This window comes from Apis florea, unplaced genomic scaffold (assembly GCF_048593485.1).
Source record: "Apis florea isolate Af1SG1 unplaced genomic scaffold, ASM4859348v1 contig_3078_pilon, whole genome shotgun sequence".
Lineage (NCBI taxonomy): Eukaryota > Metazoa > Arthropoda > Insecta > Hymenoptera > Apidae > Apis > Apis florea.
The window spans coordinates 2,055,678-2,079,097 of NW_028256702.1; the positions used below are offsets into that span (position 1 = coordinate 2,055,678).

The following is a 23,420-nucleotide window of genomic DNA, read 5'->3' on the forward strand; positions in this document are numbered from 1 at the left end:
TCATAATAAGTCATAATATTCATTTGTCCGTATTTTAAAACATATTGTTAAGTATCTAATAATTTATAAATAGAATTGTATTTTTGTATTCTAAATTTTCTTTTTTAGAGTATCTGGAAAAATCTAAAGATATAAAATGAATTAATGAGAAAGACTAATCTTTCTTGATCGATCTATCATTCCAAATAATATCTATTAAATTAAATTAGCAATACAATTTATTGAGTATCTATCTAATTTATATCTATTCATTTTAACAGATTGATAAATGTATATTACATGTTATATATAAATTTATAATATCAGGAGACATTAAAAAAATATATATACATATATATGTATATAAACTTTCTTGTTAATCGTTTGAATTTTTTTATTACGTGAATCAATATTGCATATGAAAAAATCATATGAAAAATTAACTAAATCTATTTATAAATCGATTAATTTTATATGGATAAATAAAATGAAAATATATATATATAAGTATCTCTTTTTATACATATAAGAAAAAATATGCATAAAAAGATGGTATAACATAGATTTGAAATAGTTGTATAGAATACTTTTATACAATTTATATGTACATGTATTATTTTCTTTTTTGTAAATGTTTAATTATTATGTTTTTTAATTATTTATTAATTAATTAATAATTAATTATTAATTAATTATACATTTTAATTATGTTGCATATTAAAGTAAATAAAATATATTTATTTATAAAAAAACATATATTCATGTAAAATAAATTAAATATATTGAAAAAAAGATCTATTTATAAAATTTACATTATATTTCATATTTCTATTATAAATTCTTAATAAAGCATTTATGAATTTTTTTATTGCATATTTTAATTTTATTTTATCTATAAAATATATTGGCGGAATTCCTATGTAAGAATCTGAAATATATTGTATTTATTATATGAATTATTGTGGTGATTAATGATGATTATATTAATGAATTATTAATTAAATATTGATTATCAATTAATTTTATTATTATCATATATATATTATTATTATCATATATAAGCTTTTTTATAATAAAAGTTACAATTAACTCAATATTTAAATATGATATTGATACATATGATACAATACTGGTAAATTTCATTTGTATTTATATATTTCAAATATAAGTTTTGTAATATAGAATAATCTTCAAATTAATTTTTTAATAATTAATTTTTTAATTAATATATGGTTTTTTTTCAGAAAAAATTCATGATTAAAAAAGTTATTTTTATATATTGTAATGCAAATTATAATAAATATATAATAAAATTATCGATATTTCACATATTATTAGTTGAAAATTTGAACAAATTTTGATTATCTAAAAATTCGCAATCTAATTATATTATTTAATCTTAAAAGTATATTAAGATGATATTTTGAAAAATTTTAAATCATCTTTCAAATAATTTCAAACAATAAGACTGTTTATTTAGTTAATAAAGAAAAATTCATAATTTAAATTCAAGCTATTATTTTAAATATTTTTGTAGCAAATTTTGAAAGAGCAGAATGCAACTTTTATATTAAGTAATATTCTTTATTTTTTTGTATTCTTGTATGAACTGTTCACTCTCTCGATGTCTATACTCGCATCTGCCTATGTCTACCTTATCTCTGCCTGGATTGTATAAAATGCAATACAACTTGTCACTTCTAAATATCATGCTCCATCAATTTGTCCAAAAATGACGATATTATACGTCATTAACAAGACTGGACGGATTTTATTTAAAACGCAGCGATCCTTTTCTGTACCAACTGCAAAGGAAACAAAATCAAGTGAAGAACCAGAACCGAAGGTATTCTTTTATTTATTATAAAACTTAAATAATATTTTTTTTAATTTTTTTATTTAAATCTAAATTTTTTTTATTCAAATAGTTACATAGAATATACGAATGAAAGCAATTAAATATTTATATAAAAAATAGAGAATGATTCAAACGAAAATTATAGTATATCAAGAGTTGTATATTATGTTTATATTTATTTGATTTTGGTAATTTTGAAAAGCTCTATGAAAGTTATATTCAAATTTTTAAAAAAAATTCTATTTTCTTTTTTTTTTTTTATTTTTTAAATATTCTTTTAATTAATGCTGAGATATTGAAAAGATATTGAAATTTTTGAATGAAAAAATACATTCTTTTTGATGATAACAAAAAAATTGAAAAATAAAGCTACATAAATATATTTGAATCAATTCCGTGGATTCTTATATGAATTATTTTATATGGTTACATTACATGCATTCCCTTTTTTAAAACATATAAACTTACAGAAATTTCATTTAATCTCTGTTATCATTTGGTTTCTTTGTAATTTTTGTGAAAATAGAGATTACATTTGCTTAATTCGAAATTTATTTCAGCTTTTAAACATATCAATGTAAAAAACATGTAACACATGAACATAAACAGAAACATAACATAAAAAATATGTAATATGTGATCATGAACATCATTATTATGAAGACTTCGAAATTTTTATGAACGCTTTAAAGCCTTTTTTTTAAAATTTGGTTTAAATTGAAATTAATTTATATATGGATACATGGTAATAATATAAAATAACAAAAAATTATTAAATATAAAATAGATTGTAAATATATATTTTATATTGTTAAATATAAAATGATTTAATTAAGATTTATATTTAAAAAAATAAAAAAAGAATTATATTTAATATTCAACATTAGAAAAATACATTATTATTTTTTTATAGTCATGCTATATAATATTTATTATAATTATTTACTTTAGATTTGAAAATTAATTTTATTCATAATTTTGAGATTTTATGTGTTTTTACAATTTTATTTTATTTACATTTAATAATCGAAAAAATATTATCGAAAAAATGGATCTTTTCGAAATGTAATTAAATGTAATTAAAAAGCGATTTTTTTATAATTATTTAATTCTACTATCATAGAGATATTCATGATGTTTCAAAAATGAGGAAGCATAGCTTAAGAGATAATTTCAAGCAATTTTTTCCAATTTTTTTCAAAAATTTTCGTTTCAGTTTTGTTAACGAATTGAGTTTTAAATAAATAAGTCCAAACATCATGTGTTAAAACATGCTATGTAATATAATTTTATAGCATTAATAATAATTAATAATATTCATAATTAATTTATAATTATATAATTATAACAATATAATTTTAACAATTTCTAATCAAAATACGTATTCATTATAATTAAACTATTTATTTTTTTTCGTTTTATAACTAGCAGGATGTCAGAACGTAATTTGGATTAAAACTATATTCATAGTCTAAAGAATGATGATATCTAAATCCTTATAATGACATTACACATATCTAAATCCTTATAATAGACATTATGTATTTTTTTTTATAAAGATATATATATATATATATTATAATTATAGTAATATTATATATATAATATATAGTAAATTAATTAAATTGATTTTTTAAAATTGTTTTTAATATTAGAACAAATATAAAAGTATATATTTTACTTATTTAACATTCATAAATTTTTAAATAATGAATTAAATATTGCTTTTTCATTATAATATAAAAATATTCATTATAAAAATATCTAATTAATAGTTTCAAAAAAGAAAAAAATAATCGATCTAAATCAAAAATTTTAGTTTCTAAAATTTTGAAAAATTAATAAAAAATTTTCAATACTATCAGAAACATTATTTGGTTATATCATTACGTAATGTTCATATATTAATTTAATTAGTTAATTTAATTTTTTATTAATATAAATATTAGATAGATATATATAATTTAATTTTATTAAAAGTGGTGATAAGATAAAATTTTTATTAATTAACAATATTATAAATTACAAAATTAATCATATTATTTATAAAAAATAATTTTTATATCTTAATCTATATTTTATAATAATAAATTAATATTATAATATTATATTTTATATAAATATAATCTATAATATTTTATATCTAATAAAACTATATAATTTAAAATTATAGTACTAATAATATATTGTATGTCTCTCTTTGATATTATGCAACTTTTGATTGAAATAAATTTTCGAATAATAAATTATACAATGAAATACAAATAATAACAAAATTAAACAATTTATATTATATTATTAAAAATAGTTCTCTATTTTAAAAGAAATTTAATTTTACATCAATGTAAAAATAAAGAAATAAACGAACATAGTTCAACTATTTTAAGAATCCATTTTGCTGCAATAGACATTGTTCTTTGCACTAAAAATAATATACAGGATATTAATATATTGTGAAATATCTTTGGAATATTGATTTTAGAGATTTAAAACAAGATGCAAAGTTGATATATAGAAATGTTGGCTATTATATTTAATTATATTATATTAATTATTTATTTAATTATAAGCAATTTAATTTTATTTATTTATTATTAAATATTATATTATTAAATAAAGTAAAAATAAAATGATTTTAGCCAATTAGAAATAGAATTATCTTTCTACTTATATCTTTATTCTAATGTAAACTTCAATTGCTTATAATTTAATAAATAAATTTGAGTATTTTTAATAATTGTTTTAAACTCTAGAACTAATGTAATTCAAATACATTATGATACAAATAATCTATCAATATGTCAACACTCTATATATACAAAATAAAATAAAATGAAATAAAAATAATATTATATATATATATATATATATTAATATTATTGATTATTAATATACTTATTTAATAATTATTATATAATGATTTATACAGAATCGAAGTGCCAGAGTAAGCGTGAGCAATGAAAACAATATATTACTGGATCCAGAAGTATTGACAGATTTTTCTATTCAAACTTTGGTTCTAACTGTTTTGGTGACTTTAGTTAAAAATTCAACCGACGAAAATGAACAACGGATTCTTTATGAATATCTTGCAGAAGCTTCAGTAGTCTTTCCAAAAGTTTTTCCTGTAATGTAAGTTTTTATTTCTTATATTTTTAATATATCATATATTGAGAGAATTAATATTATTAATATTGTTATTAACATTTTTATTAACATAATTTCTCTATCAATGATGTATTCATTTATCATATCGATTTAATCAATTTTTTGTTTTAAAGTTTTCTTAATTTTTAAAACAAAATGAAATTATTGAAATAGAACAGAAAGAAATTATTAAACAACCACAATAATATAATATTTTAAAATGACACTATTAAAATTAAAAAAATTAATTAATATTAAATTTAATTTTTTTATAAATCATGCTTTTTCAAATGGTAATGAAAGTTAAATCATATTTTTTATATGTATAAACCCAATCATGATTTATGTAAAATACAAAATATATTGATAGACGAACTAACGAATTAAATATGTATACATATAATATGTATTGTGTATATATGTATATATAATAATATGACATATTATATGATTATATGCATTAAGACATTAGACGCAAGATAATAATATAATCATGAAGTTAGAATAGCTCAAAGTAACATAATTCTCAATTTTTTTTAATGTATTTAATATACATATTTATTAATAATGATGTTACTTACTTTTTATCAATAAAATTTCTTTAACAGAGATATTAAAATATTTCATAAATTATTCGTATCTTTGCTACAATATTTTTATATATAGAATGATAATATAATACAATTATTGAATATATTATTGCATTTCTAGAAAAAAAAAACAATCTCACAAATGTGGCTTTTTGAACATTTATATTCATCTTTTTCTCCTAATATTTTTTCATTATTTGCAATTGATAATTATATTTAAAATGATATTTTTCTAAAAATTCGGATAAATAGCATTTTATAGCCTTCCTTTATTTTGTAAGAAATCTATGCTATAAATAATATCACGCTATATTTTATTAATTTTTTTTTAATACGCGTTTATTTATATAGTATTAATAATATATGTATTTTACAAAATTCATATTTTTATAAATGAAACTTTATATTCATTTTTAAATCTAATTATATTAATTTTTTAATTTATATTTTAATTTTTATCATTTATGAATTATATCCTGTCTAGTATATAAAATAAGTATACAAAAAAAATTTCAAATATTAGAAATTGCCATTTTGAAGAAACATACATAATACTTATTAAAAAATTTAATTTTGTGAAATTGTTATTTTTATTTAATTTCAATTCTTTTACAGTCATAATTTACTTGATGCAAAAATCAACAACGTATTAACTTTCTGTCACGATCAATGTATATTGAATTCTGTACAAGCAATTATACAGAATATGATTGCATGTGAGGATACAAGTCAACAGCAATTACATTATTTGCAAAGTTGTGGATTTGGTGGATTATGGAGATTCGCAGGTCCATATACAAATGTAAGAATACATTTATAATTATTTAATATATAGTTATTATTTTCAATTTTTATATATATATATATATATATATATATATATATATATATATATATATTTATTAATAACAATAAAATATATAAATTAATAAATATATATAGAAATAAATATCATCTTTAGGAAATCGATTCTAGAAACCAAATCAAATATGAAAAACGAAATACAAAAATATCGGTTAAAATTTATTTATTAAATTATAAGCAATAGCGTTAGATATGTATATATGAACTAGATTTGTCTTATTTATCTTCATCATATTACTGTCTCGCTCTATCTTTATCTTATCACTTCATCTTTAGCAAATTTAAAAAAAAATTACTTATAATTGAATAAATAAACTTCAACTTTTTATATCAATTTTTGTATTTATTTTAATATTATTATTCTATATTATTATTCTATTTATGGTTTTTACAATTTTTATTTAAAAAAAACAATTTATTTAAATTTCTCAGAATTTTTTTTATTTGAAAATTTGTATATATTTGTACAATTGTTGCAGTCTAATTGCACAGCCGAAAGTGCTCAATTATTTGTTAATTGCCTGGAAGCTATGGTGGAAACGTGTTTACCGGTAGATGAACCTGAAATTTTAAGCACTGAAATCCCAAGTGAAAAATTTAAACGATCCGATTATTCAGATATCACACAAAGAAGCAAATTTTCAACTCATGGAACTGATCGATTAAGTACCCGCGTTTTTTCGGATAGAATGGACGAAGCTTCTCATAATGTTTCTTTTGTTCACAGAGAGTAAGTAACTGATAGTTAATCGAAATATATTTTAAATATTAAAAATATGAAATAATACAATATAATATAATTTTATTAATATATATTATTATTAATATGTTAATAATAAATAATAAATATATATTAATAAATTTAATAAAAAAAACAATTTTATAGTCGCAGTATAGAAAGCAGAGATGTTTCATTGGATTCAAGCCAAGGAGAAAATATTACTAATAATAGTAACAATTCACTACCTTAGCGATTAATATGTGAATCCAAAAAACAATGCAGTAAACATGGACGAAAAGGACAAGTAGGTCGAAAATTACAAAGACAATTAAGGTATGTTATATATTTTCAAGTTGTAAAAGAAATTGTAAAACGATATAGAATTATGTTTATTGCTGAAAAGAATGTTTCGTGAGACGGCATAAAGGCAAGAGAAGTCCTTCTATGACCGTTTATCTCTATTTTAGACACTTTGGTGACAATCCTGACTCCACATATTATTATAATAGTAAAAAAGCTATGATTTGAATCGAATTAGTATATGTGACAAAACCACACTAAAAACTAAAATGTATGTCTAACTAAAATGATGAAACTAAAATAGGTTTCCCATAATCATTTAACCAATCAGACTTACATTCCTTCTGCAAGACTTTTTTCCAGCAGTGTATAGTAAATATTTTTAGAAATTAAATATTATTTTTTAATTTTTAAGATTGTTAATTTTATAATTTATTTTTAAAAGTATTTATATTATATTATATATTATATATTATAAGAATTAATTATAATATAGATTATTATACTAGATATTAAAAATTTATAGAATTATTCGTATATTCATGCATATTTTATGATTATTACATATAATATAAATATAATTTGTAAAATAGAAGAGAGAATAATTTTATTTTAATTTTATAAAAATATTTTTTCATAAATCTATTATTATTTTAAAAGAATTCTATTATATTAATATATTTTTATGCTAAATTTCGTATTATTTAATATAATATGAAATATTATTATTAAATTATATAAATTATATAATATAGTAACATGCATTTAAATTGAGAATTTTTATTAACAAAATATTAATTTTTTTTTAAATAATTTTTGTTATTTTAAATTAATTGCAATTCTTTATTGATATTTTTGTAAAAATTATTTAAAATATAACATGAAATTATTTAAGATATATTTTATATTTTCTTTTATTTAAATCAGATGTCCATAAATAATGTATTTTTGTTTTTCTTTAATGTCAATAATGTTCAACAATAATATTTTATTTTATTTTATTTTTTATGTTAATTTTTGTATTATTTGTTATTTATTATTTAGTATATTATATGATTTTTTTTATTTATTGTATTTTTTTGACTAAATTTAATTATTTTAAAAAAAAATTATGATTGAATTCTTATAATTATAAATTATATATACATTCAAGATATAAATCTTATATGATAAATGATAGAAATTATAGAAATTTTTAGTCCTATTTTTGAATAGAAAGACATTTATATAGTGAATATATTTTAAAAAATTATATATTTTTATAATTTTAAAATGTGTGTTTTTAATTTAGAAACGCAAATATCTTGGCTCCGTGTTATTGCTGCAACATGTCGAATCAGTTTAATCCAATGCCGTCCACTTCACGTTAATGTACCCACTGGAATGGAAACTAATAAGCGCAATCTATTAGTAGATATATTTGGTTATTAGCGAAATATTTTGGTAATTTTGTTCTATTTACGTTTAATACAACGATTAATTATAAATTTGTGATAATATAGAAAAAAAAATAACAAAACGAGTCGATCTGCTTTTAATATATCAGAGTTACTTTTGTATAAACAACGATTTTTGCAAGTAGAATTGTTTAAACTTTTACACTGTTTTTGTAATTCATAGTTTTATGGCAATAATTAAATATTCAATGGATATTTTTATTCCTTTGCAACCAAATATTTTTATATCATAGAAAAATCTGTTTCTATTTCTGAACAAATTTAATATAATCTCATGTTACTAGAATAAAATGATTATATAAATAGTTTATCAGGGAAATCTAATTAAATGATTTTATTTTTTGGTAATATTTAGTGGAAGAAACAGTATTTTCCGACAAATACTATGTTCCACTTAAATTTATTTACGCCAACAAAACAAATAATGAGAATATTATCTTATGGTGCGATAAAAAGAAGCATTAATCGAATGGAAAAGAAATGTGTGATTAATAAAAATACATTATGGGCACCGATAAGTTAAATCCTCAATAAGTTCCGTTGAAATGGCAATGAGTGTTCAAAATGCCTGTGTAAATAAATACAGAACTTTTCTACGTGCATAAAGATATATTATCTCGGAAGGAATGTATTTATAAAAATAACCACGAATGTTCCATGTTATCAGATAGTAAAAGGAAAATGCAATTTGAGACTAGAATAGAATTCTGGATCAGTGCAAAATCCTTCAAACTGTATATCATGAATGAAAAACTTGTATTCCTTTCTATATTTATTCTTTGAGTGTGATTGTATTTCGTTTGAGAAAACGGTAGAGTATATGTTTGCGTGATCGCGATCGCAAAAGTCGCGTTTGTTTTGAATAGAATTTCGGGAGGGTCAGGAACTCACCTCTTGAATATTGTAATTGCAATCTCTTGCACTTGATCATTATTATTGAAACATGCATATATTTTTATATTGTTAATGTTTAATAAATTTAAATAATTGAAGGCTTTAATTGAGAATTGTTTCCTATTAATATAATAAAAAAGAAAAGGAACGCTATTTACTTAAATTAATTAAAGATATGCAGATATTTAAAAAAAATATATTGTAGATGTCGAAGAAAAAATTGCAAGGGATTGACAATACAAAGATGCTCTGGACCAGCATGCGACCGGTGCATTAAAGCTTCCTCTCGTCTCGGGAAGCTCGAGCAACCGAACGGTCATTTCTAGAGTTCTTAAAATGAAACACCAATGATTCTACTGTCTACCACTTATTAAAGTACAAAACGAGACCACACGTTATTTTTCCCCGAAGTGTATAAAGACACAGGGGGACACTTTATTAGTAATTAGTATAAAAAAAAAACAAACAAAAAAAAAACAAAAAAAAAGAACAAGCGATCAGTAACGATACAAGTGTCGATTTTTCTGTTCAATAACGCCTACGAATATGAGAAATACATACATTTAATATATAATAGATGATCGCAGCAATAGAATATCTATACGAACTGGATAATTCGTTTGTACATAGTATATAAATATATTATATGCAGATTGTTTTTCGTAAGTTGTCAAAATAGCTAATGGAAAATTCTAAGAAATTTTTATTAAAAATATGCATTATGTTTGTAAATGATTTTATTAGTATTCAAAAAAAAAAAGCGAATTGCATAAAGTTTTTGTTTTGTTTTTTAAAAAGCACGAATTTGAAAGTGCATAAAAATTTTATTTTGTTTTTTAAAGAGCACAAATTTGAAAATGCCGAATCTTCTCTTAGTAATTGACGTAAAGCTTACGGAATACGGTATACAGGGTATTTCATACGGTATACTACATTCGGATAAATATAATTTGAATTAATAATTAGCTAAAAATTTATCATGTTTTCATACGATTATTGATTATTAATTTTCTAATAATTAGCAGATAAAAATATATTTATATAGCAAATTAATTAATATTTTCATAAATTATATAATTATAATATTGTCATTCTTTTCCGTATTATTTTGTTAGATAAAAATATTTCTAATTCATATTTCATTATAAATTTGACCTGAATATAATCAAGATATTTTTTATTAATTTGCTTTAATCATCTATCTTTATCTATATCTTAGAAAGTATATATTTTCAGAAATTGATATTAATATTTAATAATCTTTCTTGTGATTTTATACCAAAGATATATAATGTCATCTTAAATCAAAGCGTAATTGATTTTTATATTGTAATGGTATTAAACATAAACATATAAGATGAAACATTAACACTAAGAAAGCTTAATATTACAGTAGTTATATCTATTTCTTAAGCTTTTAATTAAAAATTGAAGTTCAATAGTCTATTGAAAACATATTAATAATTGATTTGTTTATTAAAAGTAAAAATCACATATGTCTAAATATATCATATCTTATGAAATACTCTGTGCAAACATATAAATACACTATATAAATATTTGTATAGCACATGCACATTTTGGAAATTTATAATTTTATGAAAATGAAATTGTTTCAAAATTATATCGAATAAGAAAATATATGTTATTATTAGGAAAGATGTTCTATAGATTCGTATGTCTACGTCGAATGTTAATTTGAAATGTACAATCTTCTAAATGCTTGTACTTAGATATTTTAAGCGCGTCTCGAATCGAATTGCGCTATGAATAAAGCGTTGTTACTCTAGTTAAATGTTTAAGTGTTATATCTACTTCGTACATTAATCGTAAATATAAAACGAAAGATTCCTTAAACACAAGTAAAATAATTCTTAACGGTTTCGCATTATTAAGATTGGAATTATCGAATTCCTTTCAAGTTGAGCAAATAACAAATCAAGCGATGTTACAAAAATATAATTTACAACAGATTATAGACAAATATACTATCTTAATGTTTTCGAATGATTTTTTTTTCCTTCAATTTTACTTTACTCTTCTTTGTTTTAATAAAATAAAAATTTTATGCTGCATAAATTTATAAATATAATATATAGTACATTTGATTTAATGTAGTTTTTTTTTAATATATTCAATAACTTTCGCTTTTAAAATATATATTTTATTAAATTATATTTAAATTATATTTTTAAATGTAATAATTAACATACTTATATCCATTATAATACATTGAATCAAGATATAGTATATATTATATTATATTTAAAATATATTATATATAAAATTCTTTAAATATATAACATACATATGTATTTTATATTTTTATTAATTTAAATTGAAGAATTTGCATTAATAAAGAAAACTATAATTTTTTTATACTTTTTGTTATATATTCCATTTAAAAAAAATATGAAATAAAATATTTTATAAAATATTTTATTTAATATAAAAAGCGATCAATTCCGAATAATAATTTCAATTAATGTAGTAAACATCTAATTTTATATGTACTAAGGAATAAAAATATTATAGATATTAAAAAGAAAATATTGATTATGATAATTAATCTTCAATCAGTTTATTAAGTTATATTAAGAACTATAATTAAAAATTGCAAAATTTAAAGATATGTTAAAATTTGCAAAAAAAATATATAATTTTACATTAGAGTAATTAATAATTTGATAATTAAATTAAATAATGAAATGGGTAATTTGATATCAATTATGTTATAAAATGAATATAAAAATGATTTCAATATATGATGTTATATTTTATTATATAATTAAAATATTATTGTTTATAAATATATTATACTATATTTATTATTTCTCTGCATATTGTTATAGTAATATTATTTATTCTAATTGTTACTAATTTTTTTCTACTTTTAGTATAAGATTTTTTGTAGTTTTTTTTGTAATAAAAAAAAAGTAGTTCTAATATTTAAATTATGTTTTTAAAAATTCAATTTCAATTTTTAAAAAAACAAATTATATATTATATATATTTATTTAATTATATATATTTCAATATTATATTTACGTAATAACTAGAGAAATCGTAATGAGAAGAAATTCACTCATTGCATTTTAAATAAATAGTTAAGAAAGTTTTTTTTTTAATTGTTTAACTTTTAATTTGTTTTTACATTTAAGACATTCTTAAATGTAAACATTCTTATTTCTGTATTATTATATAATAATATAATAATAGAAATTACATGAATACAAAAAATAATGATTAATTAAAAGATGAATTAAAACTTATTAATGTTGAAATTGCGAGACAAAATAAATTAATTATTCTTATAATATCTTTAATCTTAAAAATAAGTCTTGTATTATTTATATTCTACATAAAATTAAGAATAAACACAAAATCGTTCTTAACATAATTGATCAAAAATGAAAATGTTTTAATATACAATAAATTATTGTTAACTAATACGAAATATTTTTATTTCTTCTTAATTAATTTATAAGACATTTATTAATTAATTACTAATGTCTATATAAATACAAAAATCAATCTCTAATCTTTAATTGTCAGATCGATGTAATATAAATGAAAAGTCTAATGTTTATTCGTAAAGATTGATGTGACAATTAATGTAGATATTTTTTGATTTAAATTCTAATTTATTTCATAAATTTTTTTAAAATAATATTAATACATTTCATTTTACATTAAATATATTTGCTCGTATATTACATGAAAAATGTTTATTAAATAATAATATAAATATATAATATTTATATTATATAAATAAATGATATAATGATTATATGAATGATTATATGAATAAATATATAAATCCTTCCTAAAATTAATTAATTAATATAAAATTAATATAAAAAATTAATTAATTATTTTTAATTAATTTGTCAATACAAAATTCATATTAAATTAATTTTTTTTTTCATTCAATCAATGTCTTATGTAATTATTTAAATTTCCAATATATGAAAATATACTCTTTTAAAAATTATTATATATAAATATTTTTAATTTTTTTTTATATAAACTCGAATAGATTATATAATTTTATATAATGTATTTTTATTATTACTAATTACAATCGTGATATGATAATTATTACATAATTAATATTGATTAAATAAAACAAAACTATACAATTATATTATTATGAATATTGACAGTTATTGATAGTGTAGATGTATTATAGTATTATAAATATTGATAGTGTAGAGCATCATAGCTAACATGACTTGCGGTAGTAAATATCAGTTGCCATTGATATCGAAGATATTAATAAAAAGTCGTTTTTCAGACACAGAAATAGAACAAATATATCCTTCCTTGTTCTCTGTGTAAAAATTAAATCATTATATAAATATTTGTGAATAATTAAATAAAATAAAGGACTGAACGCAATACTGATCAAAATACTTGTTAAAAGTGGGATTCCAAAAAAAAAAAGACACAAGCTTTCTTTTTTTGAAATTAATTGAATCTTCGAAATTCCATTGATGATCTGATCGTCCATTAATGAATGAATTATCCTGTCTTGAAGAACAGCTTCAGAAATTTAGCAGATCACTATCTTCAATAAATAATAATAGAATAGCAAGAGCGAACAGAATAAGTGGCTAGTCTGTAAATACTCTAAATATTTATTCAAATATTAATATAAATAATGAAATTTTTGTGACTTAGTTTAAATAAATAATTGCTAACTTCATTTTTAAATTCTTCTTTATACGCATATCATTTGGATATGTGGCAAAACTTCCATATTTTGACTTCTAAAAGAGAAAAATTTTGTTATAATTTGAAATGATCGCGCGAACAAATACTTAAAATAAAGCGACTAAAACTTTGATTGCCTCATTAAAAGGATCGGCACTGGGTGTGCTGACTTCTTTGATTATTTTTTAGATTATTCAAAATTCAACTATATAGTTTCATTTCGATGCGAAAAATCTTTCAAATTTGAATTATGTTTTTTTTCAAAATTGATAGAAGAAAAAGATATGTCCGTTCTGTTTTGTATTTGGAAAACGACTTCATTTAATCGATATCTTCGATATTAATGACAATCGATATTATCATTTTCTGTGTTGCGGTTCACGTTGGTTGTAATGTTCTTCATTGTGACATTTATTGTAAATTTTATGTAACTTGTTTTTGATTTTTATCTATTATATTAATAATAAGATATCAAATAAAGTATTTAAAAAATTCATTTTATTATTTTGTTATAGACATTTTGTTATAAATTAAAATGTAAAATACTTTAAATGTATATAAATCAATCAATATTATCTAATTAAATTTTTCATTTTTTAGTAGTATATATTAGTAGTATATATGCATATTTATGTATAATTAAATCATTGATAATTAAATTTTTAATTTTCATAAATCTTAATTTATTGTATATAATCTTATTTCATTTATCTAATTAAAACGCCTTTAAATAATATATAATTGTATATAAATATTGTACATATATAAAATTTTATATGAATACTTTTTTAAATAATCATAATAACATTCTGTATTGAATATTATCTATAATAATAATAATAAAATAAAACTAATAATAACTAAAAACCAATTCATTTTTACGATGCATACACATTTATTATCGATATGTGATATTTTCATAATTATTTCTGTAGTAATGAATGCTATCAAAAATTGAAAATTACTGTATTTTAAGTTAAAAAATATCTATACTCAAAAAATGAAATATTTATTTTATATATCTTCTAAATGAAAATAAAATAATATTATAATATTTCATAATATTACAATTATATTGTTATTCACAATTTAATAATATTTAATTTATATTAACATTAAAATATTTTATATATAAAACATTTAAATTTATTTAATAAATTATTTTACAAATCATGAAATAAGATTTATAAGAAATATTATTTTAACTCTAAATTTTTTAAAAGTTTTGATCTATTTAAAATGAGTATTATCTATTTAATATTTTAAATTATATATGTAATAATACAAATTATTTATATATTAAAAAGATATTTCAAAAAATTTACTAGTTATCTATAAGTTTTTGACTTTGCGATAAAATAACAAAATATCTGAATTTTGTTTCTCGAAATTAATAGTATATACATATATATTTTATATATTATTACATAAAAAGTATTCTTCTTTTATATAATTATCAATCAGTTCAATTGTTTTTTCAATTAAATTATTTTTTAGCAATTATCTTTATTAATAAATAGAATGGACAATACGATATATAATAAGAATAAAAATAAGATATATAGGTAATATTTAAGATTTATTGTTTATAAGATATAATTGAGTAATGAAAATCTAACATTTAACATTTTAATATTATTTCTATAATATTTAATAATTGTTTTGTTATAACAGTAAGAATCATAAATAGGTTAGAAATTATACCAGACTAGTAATTTTAGATTAACAGTTTGAATAGCTTGTGCATTTCCTAAGTATACACGTTATATAAAAGAATGTAAGCGAGTATTTTAAAATGAAATTATATACAAAGATAAATAAAAATAAAATAAAAATAATTTTAAATTTAATATAAAATTAAAATTAAAATTAATACAAAAGATATAATTATATATTAAATTTTTTAAGATCCCGAACAAGCTCTCGAATTTTAGAGGTTAATAAGAATAATATGATATAAACTTGTATAAAATTTTGTTTAGAATGTGAATACATGGAATATTAGATTTTATTAATTTTGGAGATTATATCATATAATTATAAATAATAATCATTTGGAGATTTTGAAAGAATTGTTTCCAAACTACTTATAATTAGTTTTCATGGTAGCATTCTTTAATTTATATATACATTCACTTAGTTTTGTTTTCTATTTTTTTTTTTAATTATATTATTATATTTTAATATTTTATTTTACAGTATATAATATAATATATAACAAACAATTGTCAATCAAAATTTATTTTTATTCAATACAACATATAACATGCAGTAAACATTTAAAAAATTGTTTCTTTGAAATTTAGATTTTTATAAAAGCATGTATTTTTTTAAATAAACATTACTAAAATATTATGTTTTGTATTTAATTTTATTATATTATACTAAAGATAATGTATAAAATAAAATTTTTTTCAAGAATGTTTTATATTTACATTTATATTATTCAAAAATAAAGATTAAAAAATAAAAATTTTCATGAAAAATTTATTTATTTATTGTATTTAAATTTATTTATAAACATCACAAAATAAAGAAATATGCTTATTTTCTAAATATTTTTAATAAATATTAAATATTTTAAAATAAAATAAAAAAATATGCATTTTAAATGTGTAATATTATTTGAATATATGAAGTTATCAAATAATGTTATAATAATGAATATTTTATAGGGATATAGTCATTCTTAAAATAAATAGAATTGAGAATTATAAAAAGCAAAAATAAATACAATAAACAAGAAAATGATAAATTCATATGAGAAATATAATATTTAAAACATTACATATTACACATTAAAAAATAATAGTTTTTAATATGTTAAACAGCTTAAAACAGATTGTTAAACAAAAAATTAAACATTTTAGAATTAACAAAATTTGAAATGTTTGATTTTTTAAAAATTGTTCGAGTCACATCAATATTTGTAAGATTTAAATAAAACAAAGTATTATTAAACAAAAAAATATCTTATATAAAATTTTAATAATCTAGATATAACTTAAAGCATATTAATATTTTATTATTAATAATATAAATTATACATATATGTGTATGTGTATATATCATATACAATAGATCTACACATCTAATGTAACTTTGTTTTTGGATTTGTTAAGAATTGATTAGATAAAACTTTTATTAAGATTGAACTAAATAAAAAAGCGATCGTCTCAACTGTTTATTAAATAAAATTTAATAAATATTATGTAAATTATGTAAAATAAGAATGATTTTTCATAGTTTTATGTTTTCATTATTAGGAAATCTAGTTTTCATTAATTTTATTATATTATGAAATTGATAGAAAAATTTCTTGAATTTTTATATATATATATTTATTTTTATTTATGAAAGAATTAAGTTTAAGATTTATTGATAAGGTAAATTCAGTTTTGGCGGTTTTGATGTACAAGTAATACTTAATGTAGCATATAATATAACTGAATAGTAAAACAGTATAGTATTATCATCGTCCGTTCGTGGTGATGTGTAATTATGTCTCGAGTGATATTTAATACATTAAATAATCGTAGGTCTATTGATAATATTAATTCAACATATGATGAAATTAAAATTTTTTTTTATTTAATAATATTTTTTAAAAATCATTATAATAAATTCATTGATATTATATATATATATGTTCATAAATATATATATATTTTTATTATGATAATTATAATTTATTGTAGTTTCTATAATAATTACTTTATTAATTCTAAATCGCAAATAAAATCGCAGAAATAATTATTAATATATTTTTTATATTTTTAATTGAATAAGATAAATATAATTATAATATATAATTATAATTGTAAAAGTATATAAAAAGTGTATATTAAAGTTCTTTATATTAAATATATTATATATATGTTGTGTTCTTAAATAAAAAATATTTTATTATTAAATTTTCTAAAAATTAGTTAAATTTAATTTTATTATTATTACTTATAGCTACAATAACATTAAAAATATATATACCATTATCTAATATTATATTTAATTGTAATGAACTTTAGACCTATATATATGTATATATATGTATATATGCATTCATATAAACATATTTTATATATATCAATTATATAATATGTTTTTTATATTTTAATAAATTTTTTAATTATGTATATAAAAGTATAAGTGGAAATATATTGTAATAACCAGACAAATTTTCTTTAAATTTTTACTGTTACATTTTTTTACTGTTACACGTTTGTTTATATTAATCTATTAATAATTATATAATTTGTCAAATTACACGTGGTAAAAAAAATGATATAAATATATAATATATTTTTAAGAAATTCTATAAATATTTAAAATATATATGTATACAATATTAATCAATATTTAAATATAATGTTAATATTAATAATAATTTAGTATAACTTAAGAATTCGTTTTTCAATCGAAAATTTTAAATAAAATATATTAATTATTAATATTATTAATTTCTTATTTTCTTGATAGTACAGAAGTTTCAATGGATATTTCAAAGAGTCTATTCACAAGAAAAATTTCCAAAAATTACAACTCATTATACTATTGTACCAAGAGAATTAGACCAAAGATGGAAAGGTATATGATGGTGTGATTTATAAATATGAAATTAAATATAATAAATATAAATTATTTATTAATAATGAATTATTAATAACGAATTATAAAATATTAAATGATTTATAGATGTAAATATGGAAAGATATATAGATGAAACTGATATTTTAATTGTGGGAGGTGGTCCAGCAGGATTATCTGCTGCAATTCAAGCACGTAAATTAGCAGAAAAATATGGAAAAGATCTAAAAGTTACAGTTGTTGAAAAAGCTTCTACTATTGGTGGTCATATTCTTAGTGGAGCTTGTTTAGATCCAATAGCTTTAAATGAATTATTTCCTAATTGGAAAGAATTAGGTGCTCCATTAAATACTCCTGTTACAGAAGATAAATTTGCATTTCTTACTGAAAAAAATAGATTATCAATACCTATTTTAAAAGGAATGCCAATGTATAATCATGGGAACTATATAGTTAGGTAATAAATTATGAATAAAATTAATTTTGATAGTCTTCAAGATGTTTTTTTTTTAATTATTTTGTTTTAGATTAGGTCATGTTGTAACTTGGCTTGGGGAACAAGCTGAAGCTATGGGTGTAGAAATATATCCTGGATATGCTGCAGCAGAAGTACTTTATCATGAAGATGGATCTGTTAAAGGAATAGCTACAAATGATGTTGGTATCGCTAAAGATGGATCACCAAAAGATACTTTTGAACGTGGAATGGAATTACATGCAAAATGTACAATTTTTGCAGAAGGATGTCATGGCCATCTTACAAAACAAATTTCAAAGAAATTGAATCTCAGAAAAGATTGTGAACCACAAACTTATGCTATAGGATTAAAAGAGGTAATTTATATTATATTAATTTTTTTTGCATTTTAATATACTTTGAAAAATATAAAATAGAAACGAATGTTATTAGATATGGGAAATTGATCCAAAAAAACATAGACCTGGCACTATTGAACATACTATTGGTTGGCCACTTGAAAAAGATACTTATGGTGGTTCATTTTTATATTATCTTAATGAAGATACACCTCTTATTGCTATTGGTTTTGTTATTGGTTTGGATTATTCTAATCCTTATCTACATCCATTTAAAGAATTTCAAAGATTTAAACAACATCCAAGTATTAGACCAATACTTGAAGGAGGGAAAAGGTAAAATTTGTAAATGCAAAAATTTCAATTATATCAAATATCCAAAAAAAATCTTGTTGAATTCTTTAATTCTTTAATTAAAGAATATAACAAAAATTATTTTGGATATTTATTTTAATTTTAATTTATCTAATTTTAATTTATCTAATTTATGGCAATAAATATTTAAATTCAAATTTTATATAATTTTGTTTTATATTTTGTTTTATTTAGAATTGCATATGGTGCAAGAGCTTTGGTAGAAGGAGGTTTTCAATCTCTTCCTAAACTTCAATTTCCTGGTGGTTGTCTAATTGGTTGTACAGCAGGATTTCTCAATGTACCTAAAATCAAAGGAACACATAATGCTATGAAGAGTGGAATGCTTGCTGCAGAAAGTATAATCGAAGGTCTAATTGATGCAGAAAATAATCCTTCACCAACAAAGGGTTTAGAACCAAAAACTTATACTGAAAAAATACAGAATAGTTGGATTTATAAAGAGTTAAAAGCTGCAAGAAATATAAGGCCAAGTTTTCATACAAAATTTGGTCTCTATGGAGGTTTATTATATTCTGGATTTTCAATGTTAGTTGGAGGAAGAGAGCCATGGACTTTATCACATGGAGGTATAATAATAACAAGATAAAAATTTAAATAAAAAATAGAAATTAATATTAGCATTAATTTAATTTTTAGGTCCAGATTATACAAAATTAAAATCAGCAACTGTATGTACTCCAATAGAATATCCAAAACCGGATAATGAAATATCTTTTGATTTATTATCATCTGTAGCACTTACTGGCACAAATCATGAAGCCGATCAACCTCCACATCTTACTTTAATAGATGATACTGTACCTGTAAAAAAAAATTTAGCTATATTTGCTGGACCAGAAGGTCGATTTTGTCCTGCTGGTAAGTATTATTTATTTATCCTATTAAATATTTTATTTTATTATTATTATAATATAATATAATATAATAAAATATAATAAAATAAATATTTCTATTGAAAGTTATGAATAATTCATTATATAAATATATAAATATATTCATGGTTAGTTTATTTTTACTAAAATCTATTTGATTAAATTTAAATTATTTATTTCTCTTATGCAATAATATAAAATAAATATATTATTACAATATTATATACAATAATCAAAATTTTATTATATATAATAATCAAAATTTTTTAGAAAAATTTTTATTTAGTTTATGTAACTTATTTTGATTGTTTTATAAATTTTTTTATATCATGGGAAAATATCTATGTATAAATTTTATGATAATTATAATGGTATTTAAAAATTTATTTTCGAAATTGAAAAGAATAAAAATTTTATTAATTATGTGATTGTAAAATAAAAAATTTTTTTATTTATATTCAATATTTAAATTATTTAAAATAATAGGAAGATTTTTTCATGAGAGAAAAAAGTTGTAGAGACCAACATTATTAATAATTTTTCGAATTTTCTTGTATTATTGTTTTATTTCATTATTGAGGAAAAATATAAATATTTGAATTTAATTATTTAATTATTTTTCTAATAATTTAAGTCAATTACCATGTTTTATATGAAATCAAGAAGTATCAAAAAATGTATGAACAAGATTATTATAACATTTAAAAATTAAAAGAATTCAATTTATATCATTTTTTCATTAAAAAAAATTTATCAATATTTTTTTTATATTTTATATTTTCGTAAAAATATTAGATTACTCAAAATGTTTGACTTAACAAACTAACATTTTTAATATATTAATATATTCTAATATATTTTAATATATTAATTTATTTATATATAAAGTAAAAAAATTATTATAATTAAAGAAACTAATAATTTTGATTATATATCAAATTAATTAATAACAATAAATCAAATTATTAATTAAGTTTTACATCACATACATTTTATATGAGAAGCTACTGAATTGTTTTCAAGTAATTTAAAATAAAAATTTTTTTGCTATTGCTATAAAAAAGAAATACTAATATTTGCGTTTAAAAATAATTATTTAAAAAAATTGTTATCATAAATAAAAAATATTTTACATAACAAATATTCAATAATACTGATCGAAAGTCTTGTAAAAATTACAATTGAAAATAATACAAAAATTATTATTGAAAAATTATTTTAAAAAATATCAATGTCCTATTCTATTTATAAATAGAAATATAAATATAAAATATAAATATTTATAAAAAATATGGAAGATATATATATATATATATATATAAAATATATATTAAATTTTCAATTTTCAAATATTTATAAAAGAAAACAAAAGTATTTATATATTAATATGTATATATAATATATGTATATATTAATATTTGGAATTTTATATGCAATATAAAATAGATGGAAAATTTAAGATATGATTTTAAAAATTATATATTAAATAAACATAACATTGATACATAAAAATATTTATTAAGGTCATAAATATTTAATATATACATAATTTGTTAATCTGTTAGTAGTTATATATTATTATTAATGGAAGTTTAGAATAATTTATTTATCAATTTTTTATTTATTACAGCAAAAATATTTGATTTTATAATAAAATTTTTATAATAAAATTAAATATTGATTATAAATATATTAATAATTTTTGATTTATGAAGGTTTAGATAATAAATATTTTTAAAATAAAATATATAAAATATATTTTATAATATAAAATATATTTTATAATAATATATAATAATAATATACAAATATACAATAATAATAATAATACAATAAATACAATAATAATATACAATAAATTTTAGGTGTATATGAATTTGTACCATTGGAATCTGGAGAAGGAGAAAGATTACAAATTAATGCTCAGAATTGTATTCATTGTAAAACTTGTGATATTAAGGATCCAAGCCAAAATATCAACTGGGTTGTACCAGAAGGTGGGGGTGGTCCAGCTTATAACGGAATGTAAAAATTAAATATTTTATAATAATTTGTTAAAATTTTTTTTAAATTTTAAAAGAAATCATCTAAGAAATTTTTGTATAAATTTATATATAATGAGGGTAAATAATATTTTTATACAGTATTATATTTTTAAACAATATTGTAATTATAAACATGCAATAACGAAAATTTTTTCTACAATATGTTTTAAATAAAGTTTAAAATAAAATTTTGAAATAA

At 18.4% G+C, this 23,420-nt stretch overlaps 2 protein-coding genes and 1 long non-coding RNA gene across 8 annotated transcripts in view; 2 read left to right on the forward strand and 1 right to left on the reverse strand.

Annotated features, from left to right (window-relative positions):
• Positions 1-11,817, forward strand: part of Nf1 (neurofibromin 1) — a 28,096-nt gene extending 16,279 nt beyond the window's left edge. For 2 of the 4 annotated variants that reach the window (XM_012491300.3, XM_086908386.1), the window contains 6 exons: positions 1,739-1,825; positions 4,767-4,969; positions 6,190-6,376; positions 6,918-7,168; positions 7,325-7,492; positions 8,751-11,817. In XM_012491300.3, coding sequence (XP_012346754.1) covers positions 1,739-1,825; positions 4,767-4,969; positions 6,190-6,376; positions 6,918-7,168; positions 7,325-7,409 — 813 coding nt within the window. In that variant the 3' untranslated portion in view covers positions 7,410-7,492; positions 8,751-11,817. Of the gene's footprint in view, positions 1-1,738; positions 1,826-4,766; positions 4,970-6,189; positions 6,377-6,917; positions 7,169-7,324; positions 7,493-7,626; positions 7,826-8,750 lie in introns of those variants that run through there. The other 2 variants (XM_086908385.1, XM_086908384.1) reach the window with 2 other exon arrangements.
• A 2,038-nt stretch (positions 11,818-13,855) lies between these two features.
• On the reverse strand, positions 13,856-17,059 carry LOC147657574 (uncharacterized). Its single transcript, XR_015292169.1, has 4 exons — positions 14,664-17,059; positions 14,515-14,582; positions 14,227-14,442; positions 13,856-14,143 (listed from the first exon to the last, which is right to left on the reverse strand). It is a non-coding gene; the product is annotated as an uncharacterized LOC147657574 (long non-coding RNA).
• Positions 17,060-17,911: 852 nt separating this feature from the next.
• Positions 17,912-23,420, forward strand: Etf-QO (electron transfer flavoprotein-ubiquinone oxidoreductase). Of its 3 annotated transcripts, none has more exons than XM_086908387.1 (8): positions 17,912-18,061; positions 19,003-19,110; positions 19,219-19,567; positions 19,638-19,944; positions 20,021-20,262; positions 20,476-20,870; positions 20,941-21,162; positions 23,042-23,420. In XM_086908387.1, the coding sequence occupies exons 1-8, from the start codon at positions 18,028-18,030 to the stop codon at positions 23,203-23,205; spliced, it is 1,821 nt and encodes a 606-aa protein (XP_086764513.1). In that variant the 5' UTR covers positions 17,912-18,027; the 3' UTR covers positions 23,206-23,420. The 3 variants fall into 3 exon arrangements, with proteins under 3 accessions (XP_086764513.1, XP_086764514.1, XP_086764515.1); XM_086908388.1 differs by having other exon boundaries at positions 17,986-18,061; positions 19,008-19,110; XM_086908389.1 differs by lacking the exon at positions 17,912-18,061 and adding an exon at positions 18,213-18,795 and having other exon boundaries at positions 19,008-19,110.

Bases quoted from the DNA above. Each gene is read 5' to 3' on its own strand.
- Etf-QO (XM_086908387.1), top strand. From the start codon at position 18,028: ATGTCTCGAGTGATATTTAATACATTAAATAATC. The intron at 19,945-20,020 runs GTAATTTATATT...GAATGTTATTAG, and splicing joins ATGCTATAGGATTAAAAGAG to ATATGGGAAATTGATCCAAA. The intron at 21,163-23,041 runs GTAAGTATTATT...AATAAATTTTAG, and splicing joins AGGTCGATTTTGTCCTGCTG to GTGTATATGAATTTGTACCA.